Source organism: Podarcis melisellensis (assembly GCF_964234715.1).
Source record: "Podarcis melisellensis genome assembly, chromosome: 4".
Taxonomy (NCBI): domain Eukaryota; kingdom Metazoa; phylum Chordata; class Lepidosauria; order Squamata; family Lacertidae; genus Podarcis; species Podarcis melisellensis.
Window position 1 is genome coordinate 10,802,546 of NC_138531.1, and position 14,835 is coordinate 10,817,380.

Here is a 14,835-nt window from a genome sequence, read left to right on the forward strand (position 1 = left end):
TATATTAATGCATACACATGTGTATACTCACATATTTATATACATCTATATATTAGTATATTTATGCACAGAAGTATAAATATAGGCAGGCATGCACATATATATTTATACACACATATATATGCTTGCACAAACATCTATCCATATACTTATATGTATACATGTGCATACCGTATATACAATTATATATATACAGTTTATATGTACACACACACTTGCATGCACACATATGCATATAGACAAACAGCTTCATTTTATATATTTAAGTTTGGGGTGGTGGCAGTGGCAGTAGGAGTCAATTCAGAGTTTGTTTTGGGATGGAGGGGAAGGTGGTTGGGAGAGAAATGACAAAAAAGGGGGGCAGTTGTTTGTTTGTTTGTTTGTTTACTTGCTTGCTTATTAAACCTATATATCACCTTCTATCCGGCGATCACAGGGTGGTCTACAGTATAGAAACTCAATATGTATAACGTAAGGATGACAGCATGAAAGACAATGAAAGGGGGGAAACTGGGATGAGGAGGTTATGCATAGGGGAGCATGAGCTGTTGGGGATTTCAGGAGGGTGGGAAATGAGCTAAAGCATTTCCAGTTTAAGTTTTACTGCTTAGTGACCGATTAGAACTAAATCACCTTTTTTCTTCCTGTGTTTTTTTTCAGGTCACAAACCAGGTGAGCATATTTTTATTTATTTATTTATTTAAGATAACAATTTGCTTGTTGTATTATTGGATTTTGCACCTCTTCTGTTCCCATAACCGTTTGGCTGTGATGTGTATATTCCTCCTTTATTCTGTCTCTGAGTGCATGGATGTGTGTCTGTGTATTGTACACCCACCCACAGGCTCTCTCTCATCCGTCAGCTGAGGATAACACTTGGGCATCTGATGAAGTAAGCTCTGGTCCACGAAAGCTTATGCTGCAATACATGTTTGCATTTGTTGCAAGAAATTGACTGGCTGCCTTCCCTGTTTTGAGGCCAGGGAGTTTCCCATTCTCCTTCAAGGCCCTGCACAGTCACCACGAAAAATTATATCCTGGCCGCCTCCTTGCAGCCTACTCATTTCGTTAGGGAAAGCATCTCCTTGTGGAGAATTTAAGTTTGGGAGAAAATAAACTCATGAATGTAAAAATGTATTTTATGGTTTTATAAACAGTGTTAGATAACAGTGTTCATCACTGTTTCTCTCATGGTCTCATAATGTTTCTAAGTATAAGTATCCGTATCTTTAATCTTGTTAATCATAATTTGCAATGCTTAGAAACTTGATTCTCAAACATCACTGTTTCTATTAACACATTGTTTTGGTTCTAGAACACTTGGTTTCCCTCACCATAGCTTTGTATCTTTTGCATCTTAACATGTCTTAAGCATTAATGGAATGGGGTACCATCTTCCTTTGTGTATGTCAGCTACCCAGGACAGTTGACTATGCAGCTACTGTATTTTGCCATACCTATCATAGTTCTTGCTCTGTCCTGTATAACTGGTCCTAGGTGACACCACAGGAAGGAAATGCACTTCCTGTATGCATAGGACAGTATCAGTTTTCTAGGAAAGGATAACAATTAAAAGTGATGGAGTTGATGTGGAAAGGTGACCTCCTTTTGAATATGTGTATAAAATATGAGGGGTGACTTTTAAAAGAACAAACATATGTAAGTTACTACTTAACCCCTTGTTTAGAGGATAGATAAAGGACCATCAAGGCACTTTCTTGTACAAGATTCAGAATAAAGAATCTTAATTTATGTTGAATCTGAGCTGGGTATGTGGAGGAAGAGGTTTGTGGTGTTTGCAATCTGATCTTTCGAATGTGACGCATTAGGCTTTTGCCGATGTTGCTCAACAGTATCCCTGAGAAGACGAGACAGGTTAATTGCTTATTGCTTGGGTGGTAACGAAATCTTTCACAGCAGATGAGTTTTCTGGCATGCTCAAAGGCTAGTGCATCAGCACATATGGTTCATGAAGGAATTTCCCTTTAGGCCTATGTGACAGATAAGTACTAGTACAGTAACTCTTGCTTAAGCCACCCCTGTAAAATTCAGTAAATTCAGTTCTTACCTTTACCTCCTCACAATCTCTTTTTTTCTGGAGAAGGATTATTCAGCCTTGTAATTACACAGTCGCCTGACCTTATGGCAAGCAAGCAATGGCTCCAAGTCGTGCATATTTTCTCCTGCTTGGCATACTCTGGAGGGGGAGGTACAGCAATATATTATGGCAGCTGCTGTTTCTTCTCCTCTAAGATGCTAAGTTTCAGGCAGGCAGGAGTGTCAAGCGACAGTTGCCATGTCACTTGCATTCATTTTGCCACCTTTAAACTTTGTGGTGGAAGTCCGCGTCGCGTGAGTGTGAGATGAACTGATTCCATAGCACGGTGCTGGGTTTCCCCAGCTGGGAAAAGTCAGTGCTGGGTTTTGGCAGAGTATATGGAAGACTGAAAGAAGATAAACTTGCAGAGTAAGTGGCACAGAGACCCCGCCCTGAAAAGCCGGCATTGTAAATGCATTATCTGCTAGATAAATGCTGTTTGCGTGGGATCGGATTGAGTTCAGCAGGTTCATTAATGTGGCACACAAGTTAAAGGTCTACTAAATTCCAGTGGCTCGGCTTGTACCATCAATAACTAGATTTTGACAGCCAAGTTTAAGTCTTCTATATCTATGTTCATGCACAGGTGCTGTTTAATTTCAAGCTCTGCATAATCAGTGGTTTATGCATGCCTTCAGATTTTCGCAACCCTATTTAAGGCCTTTTCCTGGATGGCAATTTATGATTAGTGAAGCATTTGAGAATTACCGTATTTTTCGCTCTATAAGACACACCAGACCACAAGCTGCACCTAGTTTTTGGAGGAGGAAAACAAGAAGAAAAAAATTCTGAATCTCAGAAGCCAGAACAGCAAGAGGGATCGCTGCGCAGTGAAAGCAGCAATCCCTCTTGCTGTTCTGGCTTCTGGGGTAGCTGTGCAGCCTGCATTCGCTCCATAAGAGGCACACACATTTCCCCTTACTTTTTAGGAGGGAAAAAGTGAGTCTTATAGAGCAAAAAATACAGTACATGCTGCAGGTCCCCTAGTGTGCTTTGTGGCAGTAGAAACACCATGGGTCTGTCTCCATACCTGAGCCTCTTCCATCAATTATTCTATGTAGTTTATCTCCTCAGTTCTGTTATAACTTAAGTAGGGATCGGAGAAGCAAGTGATGACTGTGACCAAGTACAGTTAACACATTTTAAAATGCAGGTACAGGTCAGGATAAGGATTAAGGGGTTAAGCCAGAGGCTATGTGGAAAATGTGGGGTCACCTATGTGAACATTTATTCTTTCGTGCATCTGTATTGATTAGTGTAAGAGAACTTGCAGATGAGTCTCTGAAGATAAAATTGGTTATCCTCAACTGTGTTACTTTCTCATTTCTGGAGAGAGCAGTGGGAAATGAAATTAGGAATAGCATAGTTTGAAGGTTGCTTCTTTGCGATACTGGGTGGGTGGAACCCTTGAATTTCTTACTTTGAGCAGAAGATTGCCTTGCCACATCACAAACCGCTTATATAAAAATCCTCCGAGTTTGAAAAGTTACTTTAAAATGCAGGGATGGGTGGGTGTAGGAATCACAGTTTGAGAATCACAAGCCACAGGCAGCCTTAAATTTGCAAAACTGATTGCATTGCCCCCTAGATCTCAGCTACACTTAAGTTCCAGAAGCAATACCATTTTTCCTTGAGCTTGGAAGAATTCGGTTTCTTAATAATATATAACTTAACATTGCTGTTTATTACTACCATATTCTGTCAGTTGTGCTGTCTACGTTGAACCATACCGAAAGATGCAAAATATGACCTTTCTTTTGGAAAGAATTTTTTTTACAGTACACTGTGTGAAGGCTATACTTATTGATAAATGCTTAATGTGTATCTCTCTTTTCCTAGTTTCTCAAACAGCTAGGGATACATCCCAGCTGGCAATTTGTGGATGTTTACGGCATGGAACCAGAACTCCTTAGCATGGTGCCAAGACCTGTTTGTGCCATCCTTCTCCTCTTTCCAGTAACAGAAAAGGTAATTTTTATTTATCTTCAACACAGTTATCTTCCCGATGAAGTACTTTAACTTTGGTGTCTTACAAATGACCTAAGGAAAGCAGGCTTTGGTAGGTTCAGATCTTGGCCAGACTAGAACAAAGCTATGTTTCATACATGCTCACTCCCATTTTTCTCTTCTTTCTTCATGAACCTTGTTTGGGTGAAGAGACTCTAGCTTCTTTTCTTTTTTAAAAAAATATTTTTAAATAAGAATTTCAACATAATAATTTTAACAAAGATACATCAGCCACATTATCCCCCCAGACAGAAATCCACCCTTCCTCAGCTCCTTTCTCTGGTTTCTCAACACATATTTTTATTTGCATGTTGTAAAATTGTAAAGAGCCTCAGTTTGTCTATCTATATATTACCAATAAAGATTTTGTGAATGTTTATTCAAAACTTGCCAAAGAGTTCAGTTCATTTTGTTGTTTCTTCAAATATTTTATAAAAGGTTCCCATTCATCTTTAAAGTCAGTTATCCTTGTCACGTAGTTTGTCTGTCAGTTTTGCCAATTCCACATAGTCCATCAGTTTTTCTTGCCACAGTTCTTTTGTCGGGATTTCTTCATTCTTCCATCCTTGTGCTATTAAGACTCTTGCCGCTGTTGTCGCATACATAAAAATATTTTTAAATTTCTTTGGCAGGTCTTTCCCCACAATTCCTAACGAAAAAGCTTCAGGTTTTTTTCACAACTGTTAAATGAAACATTTTCTTTAACTCATTATATATCATTTCCCAGAACATTTTAACTTTACTGCAATCCCACCACATAGGATAACAAGTCCCTTCTTTTTCCTTGCATTTACAACGTAGGTTTTATACATTTTCCCTAATTGTACTGGTGGTATGTACCATCTCTTCATCATTTTCATGTAGTTTTCTTTCAGTAAAGAACAATCTGTAAATTTTGGGTCAATTTTCCATAATCTTTCCCAGTCTTCAAACATAATATTGTGGCTTATGTTGTGCGCCCATTTAATCATAAATGCTTTCACCTCTGTGTCTTTGGTCTCCCATTCTAACAAGATACTGTATGCACCTTTCAACAGTTTTTCTTTCCCTTCTACCACTCCTTTTTGAAATCTAGATGTTGTATAACTAAAACCTTTCTTGTTGTTGTCTTTGTATGTTTCATATAATTGTCGATAATGTAACCAACTCTGAAAATGGTCTTTCATTTCTTCGTAGTCTCTTCATTTCCATTTCCCATCTTGATCCTTTAACAGATCAGTATATGTAAGCCACTTTCCTTTCTTTCCAATGGTTTGAGCAGCAAAGCTTCGTGTGGTGATCCTTTAATTGCAGAAGGAGGATCTGGTCCTCCAATTCTTCCTTTTCCCTTGAACCCCTTCCACAATTCCCTTCTTCTCTTAGTTCTCCTACCTTGTCTCTAACTTTTTTCCGTTTGTCCACCTTGGATTCTAATTTATTAACCTTGTCTCCCAACATCCCAAATTGCTCTTTCAAAACTCTGTTTGAGTTTTCAATATCCTTGCATACTTGTTCAATCAATGTTTGATTGGATCGAGTAAATTCCTTCCCCCCCCCAAAAAAAAATTGTTGTTGGTTTTCACAATATTATAAACAAACAAACAAATAAGACAAACAAACATAAATCATAGCCTGATTGAAATTTACACTTACTAACTTTGTTAAATGACTTCCCTGCTTCCCCTTGGTTGAATTTCATTGCATATCGTTTTAAAGGTTTCCCAAATCATAACTCTTATAAAATTTAACTTAAACATTAGCATCCTTAAATCTTCACTTTATGAAACAAACATATTAATTCATCACTTAACATATATAAAATCCAAAGCCGAAGCCAATTAAGTATCTGCAAGCTGTTTTCAGTTAATTTAACTTAACATATTTAACTCAATAATCATTAAATTTAATCTACTCTTCCTGATACTCCTTCTCCTTCTGGTTAGGTCGGCTAGCTCCGAAAAATCCGTCATCTTCATCTGCCATTCTTCTATCGTTGGTAATTTTTGGGTTTTCCACTTTTTAGCTAACAAAATACGAGCAGCAGTTATGGCTCTGCAACTTTCTGAATTCAGGAAAGAAATGGTTCAATCAATGCAGGAATTTACTCGAACTGCTGCTACTGCCACAACGGGATTGAGTAAATTCCTGCATTGTTTGAACCATTTCTCTCCTGAATTCAGAAAGTTGCAGAGCCAGAAGATCTGCCTGCTCTTTTCCCCCTTTCTCTCCAATCTCTGCTTGTCCACTAGCCCTTCTGCTGGCTGCCGCAGCTGCAGCTGCTCCCCTCCTAGTTGTTACTGTACCTTCCTTGCCCATCAGGTCTTATCAGCTGGTTCCCAGTGTTATTTGAGATGTTCAAGGTCACACCCAGTTCCCTCCAACCGTGAGACTTTCCCCCCTGCAAACCTCCTTACAGTTTCACTTTCCCTCTTATCTGCCTCCTCCCTCCAGACAACAACAAAACTTAAAATCATATAAGAAAAGGAAGGCACAAACCAAAAGGAAAAAAAATAATAAAAACTTCCAATATAACAGGGGACAAAAAATATACAATTAAAAGGGTATCAAAGAAAAAAGACAGAAGTAATTAAAAAATAATTTAAAAATACAGACGAAAGGAAAAATTAAATCGGTTCAGCTCTAAATTGGTGTCTTTAAGAAACTAAAATGTTCTTTAATTTGTACTTATCTGCTTGTAATTGTCTCAAACTGTATTGGCTTACAATAGTTCCAAAGTTTATGTCTCCATATTATTTCCTGTTTGTAATTCCATGGCAAGTTGTCTTATTATTTAATTCAGTAAAGTGCTGGAGATTGAATCAACAGGTCCTTCTTGGCAGGCTCTTACAGTCACTTGGGGTGTAGAAAGTAGTTTGGAAGCTGTTCCAGGCTCTTTCCCACTTTCGGGGGTATCCCCAGATGTGCTAAGAGTTCCCTTCTGGCTTCCTTTATTTCCTTTCTTTCCCCCTTCTGCTCCAATTCCTCCAGCTGCCAGTAGATTTTTTACTTTGTAATCCAACAGATAACTTGATGCAGTTACTGTATATATCCTTTGAATGTAACTATTCAGCTAGTCAGAGTAAAATGTATCCATTCTCCATTGCTGTACAGTGGTACCTCGGGTTAAGTAGTTAATTCGTTCCAGAGGTCGTTCTTAACCTGAAACTGTTCTTAACCTGAAGCACCACTTTAGCTAATGGGGCCTCCTGCTGCTGCCGTGCCACTGGAGCACGATTTCTGTTCTCATCCTGAAGAAAAGTTCTTAACCTGAAGCACTATTTCTGGGTTAGCGGAGTCTGTAACCTGAAGCGTATGTAACCCGAGGTACCACTGTAGTCAGTCTCTATATCCCATTCACAAAAACGTTCCTTTGCAGAGTTCACCCACAGAAATCGGAAGCTGTTTTGCTTCCGTTTTGCCAAATCAGTTTTTTAAACCCTAATTTCAGTTTTAAATGTTTTATTTGGCCTTTACCTCTAATCGGAAAATCCACTGCTTCTGCTGATGGATCGTAGCTTCGGCAGCAGGCTGCGTTGGTGCCGAAAGCGAACTCGAGCCTCTTCCCTTTCTCTCCTGTGTGCACAGCTGTGGCCAGGAGACGTGATTTTTCTCTCAGCTGGAGCCCTCAGGTCCTCACTCTCCTGTGGGGTTTTTTTGGGGGGTGCCCTGAGCTCTAGAGCTGCCCTCAAAGCCTTTCTGCCGGTTCTGTGTCACAGACGACACTTAGCACACCGTCATTCTCCTCTGCAGCGGACCGGAAGTGAGACTCTAGCTTCTTAAGCCACAGTTTCTCATGACACTTGAACTTGTTTAAGGCTTTCTCCAAAGTAAGGATTTGATCCTGTACCCTAAATCTCAGTAGACCAAAGTTCTCCTAAAGCAGGGACCTACAGCCTGCATGCCCAATTTGTCTCGCCAGGTCATTGTGCCAAAATTGCTCACCTGCCATCATATGTCAGCCCCTGTCAGAGTGACTTGTTGGGGAACGAGGGACCTGGATATGCCCCGTCAGGTGGGAACGATTCCCTACCTCTGTCTTAAAGCTTATGGCAGGTCTGCAAACAGTGATAATGTGGAGCAGGAGGAAATAGTTAACACCTGCAGTCCTTTACTTTTCCCGATAAACCCTTCCTGGGTGTGCAGAATATATTTAGCCACACATTTGCAAATGAATCCAAAAAATTAGTAGCAACTGGCCACATAATGCTAAGGGAACCATTTTTTATTTGACTGCCTGAACAATATAGGGTTTTTCACATAGTTGACGTGGTCACCTGGAAGCCATGGATGTTTACAAGCCTGCATTGATCAAGTTCTCACAGTACAGTCAAACCTCGGTTTTCAAACGTCTAGACTGCCGAATGTTTCGGAAGCTGAACGCCGAAAACCCAGAAGTGAATACTTGCGTTTTCAAATGTGCCTCAGAAGTTGAACGGCTTTCTCAATTTCCCCCATTCAACTTGCTGACAGCCCTTGGAGCCTCTGTTTTCAAATGTTTCGGAAGTCGAACTGACTTCCGGAACTGATTAAGTTCGAAAACCGAGGTTCCACTGTACTTTAAACTTCGTTTTTCTCAACCACAGCCTCTTTGGAAAACATAATTCTTCAGGGGAGAAAAATCTGGATATTTAATTTTGTTGGCCACCAGTGTAGACACTGTTCATATAGCAAGCAGTTCAGGCCAAAACCTGTATTAACCTGTTGGGCCTCCTATTAACAACTGCAGTGTTGAGTTGCTTAATTGTTTAAATTTAAAAATGTTCTGATCTTCTAAAATGAAGTTCCCTACTAATTGAGAACAGGATCTTTACTTTTAAAGTGGCAGGAAGCAGGCATTCTTAGAAGAAAAATAAGCAAATATCTCTTCTAAGGTCATGCTTGTTGCTCAGTGTGTATATTTATTTAACAACAAAGTATGTGGTTTTCCGCAAAACAACTGTTTTTGTTGCTATGAAAACCTAAGCTGCTTTAATTTACTAACATTACAGTTCTAACCTATTTACCTTGGACCAAGCCACATTTAATTCAGCAGGGCTTTCCTCTGAGAAGTACGTGGTTAGGATCACACTTGAAATACTACTTTTTCCTGGTTTTTGTGACCAGGTTAGCCAAAGGTGTGTTTCAGCATGAGCCAGGCCTTTGCAACAGTCCAAGTTGTAGTGTATCTCAGTTGCTGAAATCCGGGAATGGTTTAAATATGTTTGAAAATGTTAAACCCCTGTACAATAGGCTTGTTTGTTTGTTTTAGGATATTCTAATGATTTATATTCCTTGAGTTAGCTTGGTTGGGAGCAAAGGTTAAAACATTTGTCAACTGAAGAGATTGCAGGTAGATTTATAACAGAATGTGCTATATAATAGACACAACTAGCTGTCATGTGCTTTGAAGATTATTTGGCCAGTGAAAGAACTCGGTGTAATAGTGTATAGACTTTAAGCATAAGCTAGCAGATGTGAAAACTAGCAAGCTTTAGTTTGCTTCGGTTGACAATTGTTACCTTTAGCATCTTCTCTTTGTAAAAGAAGATGGTGAATTTCTCTTACTAGCAGTGAAACTAGCCATGCTAATAGCATAAATTGATGCATGTTTACTGAGAGTAAAACAGTCAGTTAGACAATCTGTAATGTTTAGAAAGGTCTCCAGTTTACTAGTGGCAGTATCTCAAAGCAATAACCAACTTTATTTTTAGGTTGTATTGCTTCTTTTTGGCAAGGACTGCTTATGTTATAGAATTATTCTTTTAAAAAACAGAATTGGGGAAAAAGCAAATTGTGACGTGTTTTTTATTCTTGCCTTCTAGTATGAAACATTCCGAACGGAAGAGGAAGCAAAAATAAAAGCTCAGGGACAAGAAGTAAAACCATCAGTGTATTTCATGAAGCAAACAATCAGCAATGCCTGTGGAACTATTGGGCTTATTCACGCTATTGCAAACAACAGGGATAAAATTAACTTTGGTAAATACTTTATTTCTACTATGGTGCCTCTTAATGGTTTGAAGGGTAGGGGGCGCTCCTGAACTGCTTATTGCTTATACTGAACTGCAGAAAACTTAGAAATAAGCAAAAGTTGGCTGAAATGCTCTTGGAAAACAATTGCCATGATATGAATAGCTGCAGCAGAATAAAATACATAGCAAATTCAGGATGGATTTTTAAGATTAATGTTGTCCTCAGTTCTTAACAGGTACTGTAATTATTTATGTTGTCACTTCATGTGAAATAAATAAGATGTGATAAGTTCAGCAATCCTTTTTGTCGTAGAGTTCAAAGTAACATATTTTAACATATTTTTAAATTCATGTTCTTTTATTTGTTCTAGAAACTGACTCCTCACTAAAGAAGTTCCTAGATGACTCTATGCCCATGAGTCCTGAAGAGAGGGCCAAATATCTAGAAACTTACGAAGTCAGTATCATTCCTTAATATAAATTTGGGAAACGGGAGTATTTTGCTTTTAGGCCTATGTATGTCAAGCCAGATTGCACAGGCTTTGGGTGGGGCAATCAATGCAGGGCTTTTGGTTCATTTTTACTAGGGAAGTTTAAGACTACATGGGACGCAGGTGGCTCTGTGGGTTAAACCACAGAGCCTAGGGCTTTCCGATCAGAAGGTTGGTGGTTTGAATCCCCACGACAGGTTGATCTCCCTTTGCTCGGTCCCTGCTCCTGCCAACCTAGCAGTTCGAAAGCACGTCAAAGTGCAAGTAGATAAATAGGTACCGCTCCGGCGGAAAAGTAAACAGCGTTTCCGTGTGCTGCTCTGGTTCACCAGAAGCGGCTTAGTCATGCTGGCCACATGACCTGGAAGCTGTACGCCGGCTCCCTCAGCCAATAAAGCGAGATGAGCACCGCAACCCCAGAGTTGTCCGCGTCTGGACCTAATGGTCAGGGGTCCCTTTACCTTTACCTAAGAACTACATACATTTGGCTGAATTTTATTCTCTCTCTCTCTCTCTCTCTCTCTCTCTGTGTGTGTGCGCACACACACACACACACACACACACACACTGCCCTTTGTTGCTTGAAAGACAGTATCAGTGGAAATAAAATGAAAGGCAGCATCATAGAAGCATTCAAATATTTACACTTAGACTGCTCACCCATATGCCTGAGTTCAGAGACACAACTTCATTTGCCAAAAGCATCTCAAGGTGCACCCCATTCCCACCCAATCTGGCTGACCACAAGGCCCAGGCTGGAAGATGTGGGAAGAGATGCTCCTTCAAATGGTTTGGTTAGATGCTGTTAAGGGCTTTATATATTAATGCATGCCAACAGCTCGAATTTGGTCCTGTAACAGATAAGGTGCCTGTGCTGCATCCGTGTGATAATGAGAGATCCCTGATCCAGTCCCTTGCTGCTTGCAAACACCTGTACAACCTTGTTTAATGAAGATGGTTTGGCTAGATGTTGGCGTACCATTGGCATCACAGCCAGTAGGCACAGCTGTGGGCTCTTAATCTGTGTTTTGTTGGTTTTGCTAGGAAACCAACACTGGTACTCCAGCTGCTGTCTAGCCTGGAGCTCCTCCGTCTCACTATTCTGCAGTAATGTCAGGGCCACACCAGCCATGCCAACTGGAAAATTCCCCATAGCATTCAAGTATCCCTTCATTTTCATAAGTCTCTTGCGGGCAGACCATCTTAATTCCCCCCCCTCAACCCTGGGATGGAGAGGGGGCGATGAGGTTCTCCCACCATCAATCCAGACCTCATTACAACCTCAGTATCCTACGCTTCCTCTAAATGCTACTTGGGATCTGAAGGCACATGATTTCATTAAAAAAACTGGTATTTGGTTAAAGAGTTCAGAATGGTATTTTTATTTAGACAGTGGGAGGGAACTTAAAAATCCGGGTTTGGCACTTGCATTATTATAAATCACTGTATAATGTAAGATCTTGCCTATAAACTAATTGCCTTTTTATTATTTCAGGCTATCCGTGTCACTCATGAATCCAGCGCCCATGAAGGTCAGACTGAGGTATTGAACTTAATGTGTTTTCCCCCGAGTAAAATTTTGAGTAGGGATCTTTCTGTATGCAGTTTCTAACAAGTTGGGGGGGGGGGTCTCTCTTTTCTGTAAAAAAAAAATCTACTAGGTTGCTAAAAACTGGGAAAAGTGGTATCTATCCTGCAGGGAAATAGCAAGGGTCCATATGGATGTATGAAATATATAAAGTTACAAATATAAGATGTTTCACTGGTAGCTGTTGTATTATACTGGCTCATAGTTGTAAAGAGGCAGTGCTTAGGTCGATGTCAGTTCAGTCATTAATTGTCTGAGTAAAAAGCCACTTCTGCCACCAGTATGGTAAGGATAATACTAGTTGTGTTTTATTATATGGAATTTTTTAAAAATGAGGCCTCATATCTGAAGAACCAAATGCGTGGGGAAAGTGCTATATGAATATTAACAGGAAGCTTTTTATTTAAAATTGTAGATGCATGGACAATCATTTTCTTACCATAGGGACATTGTCTTCTTCCTACCCTTTCTCCTCAGTTCACACCAGCACATACATGATGAGCACATTTTACGCTAAAAGACACTCTTCTCTAATCTAATCTAATCCGATCCCGTGTGGTGAGTCAGCTGTGGTTATAGGCTGGTGGCTGGGTTTTGGTTTTTTTTAAAAGACCCATCTTGTACAATCAATGATAAAATTGAAATGCTTCTATTTTTTAGTTGATTTCAGCAGGATTTAGCCTTGTCTTTAATTCTGGATCGTGTCCATTAGCCATCACAAATGGCAAAGTATCAATAGGTGAAGGTTTAGGCAGGATACATATAATAAAACCAACGTCCCACCTGTGTGTGCCACCTTCTCCTTCCTGGGCTCTCCGGGATAGGGCTGAGGCAAAGAAATCCTGAGAGCATTGGCGTGTTCATGTGTTCTCCAGCTCACGATGCTTTGCCTTGCAATGGTTAAGCTTTCCTCATGAGCGTTTGGCTGCTAGATTTTGGTCTCCATTTCAGTGGATCCTTTCCAAAACTTTGTGCATCTTGTGCACCAAAGGCCCACGACAGGCAAAATGGATACTTTAGTATTTTGTATTTAAAGACAACATGTAACATTTATGTTACAATAATAAATTATTGCTTTGTCTCGTATCATTCATATAGCGTTAATAACGGAATGAAATAAATGTCAGCGTATCCAGCCAGGTTTACTAAATGCAACAGAAATCAACAATTTCTGTGTTCATTTTATTTTAGCATTATTTGCCTATGCATTGTGAAAAGATGCAATGAAGCACAAGGCCTGCTTACAGATATGTTTGAGCAATGATGGGGAGGGAAAGGTAAAAATTGTATCTGGCAGGCTGTAGGATGGAGAACAACGTAGTGCTGTTTACTAAACACTGAAATGCTTCAGTTATGCCCCATTTTGGCTTCACTTGCAACCAGTTAAATGAATCATTACGGTGAAAACCTTGGCAGAGGCGTAGCCATGCTGGTTTTTGTAGCATAAACAATCAAGGAGCGTTGTGGGCACAGTAAAGACTAATAAATATTAAGTGGGCTGGAGTGCCCAAAATCTTATGCTGTAATTATTTGTCAGTCCTTAAAGTGTCACAGGACTTCAGTGTTAGTGGCCTGGCTTGTACATCACATGAAACTAAAACTTGCTTTGGGGTGAATGCACAGGTTCTTGAAGATGAGCTTGCATCTGCCTTGTTCCTCCCTGGTCCTTTTGGCTGCCGTGCCAAGCTAAGGTGTGGCTTGACTTAATGTTTCATTTGACCCGGGCCTGTGGTTTAGCGCTCTCCAGACTAACCACAAGCTGTGTGAACCAGCCACTAACTAAAATGGGCTGGGTGCCTGACCTTATGAGTTTTTAAGTTGGGAAAGCCTCGTTTTATTACTGGCTTACACTGTTTGTGTTACAAGGGTGTAGAGAGCAAACTTGTGCTGCGTAACCTCTAGGTGGGGATACAATACTCTGTGCTAAACTATGAAATTCTATTTGCCAGATGCCTTTTTCCATTTGCTAAATGTATATAAGTTGCTTTCTAGAGTGGATGTGCATGACTGTAAAATTCGAAGCATATTTTCATTGGGCTATATATATATACAGTGGTACCTTGGGTTACATACGCTTCAGGTTACAGACTCCGCTAACCCAGAAATAGTGCTTCAGGATGAGAACAGAAATCGTGCTCTAGCGGCGCAGCGGCAGCAGGAGGCCCCATTAGCTAAAGTGGTGCTTCAGGTTAAGAACAGTTTCAGGTTAAGAACAGACCTCCGGAACAAATTAAGTACTTAACCTGAGGTACCACTGTATGTGTGTGTCCTAAATTTAGTTAGGAATCATTACAAAAAATCTTGACTAGAAATTGTGACAGAGAGTTTACTTGTTGCATTGTATTTGAAATAGGCCTGAGGGTTTGCTGTAATAGCCGTGCTACAATGACTATTTGTATGCTGGTACTGAAAAGATGCTATGCTAGCATTAAACAGTGATATACGGTATGGATGTTTAGAACACACTTGGTGCTGCTGTTAAAATTGCTTCCTAATTTTGGATGGTAGCAGTGCCAATGGTTTTAACTGTGCTTGTAGTGAGCTGTGTGATCATGTGGTTCCTTCCCCACATCTTCCTGTGCAGCATGGATTCTGCTCAGTTCACATGTAACATTAAGCCGAATCATGAATATATGTGAATTTTAGGCATGTGGGCACTCACTGTAATAATCACAGCTGCTTTGCTCCACTGCCAATTGCTGTGTTGACACCCATGGCTGA

At 40.1% G+C, this 14,835-nt stretch overlaps 1 protein-coding gene across 3 annotated transcripts in view; it reads left to right on the plus strand.

The window, feature by feature from the left end:
* The window catches only part of UCHL3 (ubiquitin C-terminal hydrolase L3), a 32,049-nt gene that overhangs the window by 2,444 nt on the left and 14,770 nt on the right, over positions 1–14,835 (plus strand). For 2 of the 3 annotated variants that reach the window (XM_081907350.1, XM_081907352.1), the window contains exons 2-6: positions 661–672; positions 3,938–4,066; positions 9,886–10,042; positions 10,407–10,492; positions 12,022–12,069. In XM_081907350.1, the coding sequence (XP_081763476.1) occupies positions 661–672; positions 3,938–4,066; positions 9,886–10,042; positions 10,407–10,492; positions 12,022–12,069 (432 nt within the window). The remainder of the gene's footprint in view (positions 1–660; positions 673–3,937; positions 4,067–9,885; positions 10,043–10,406; positions 10,493–12,021; positions 12,070–14,835) is intronic. The other variant, XM_081907351.1, reaches the window with a different exon arrangement.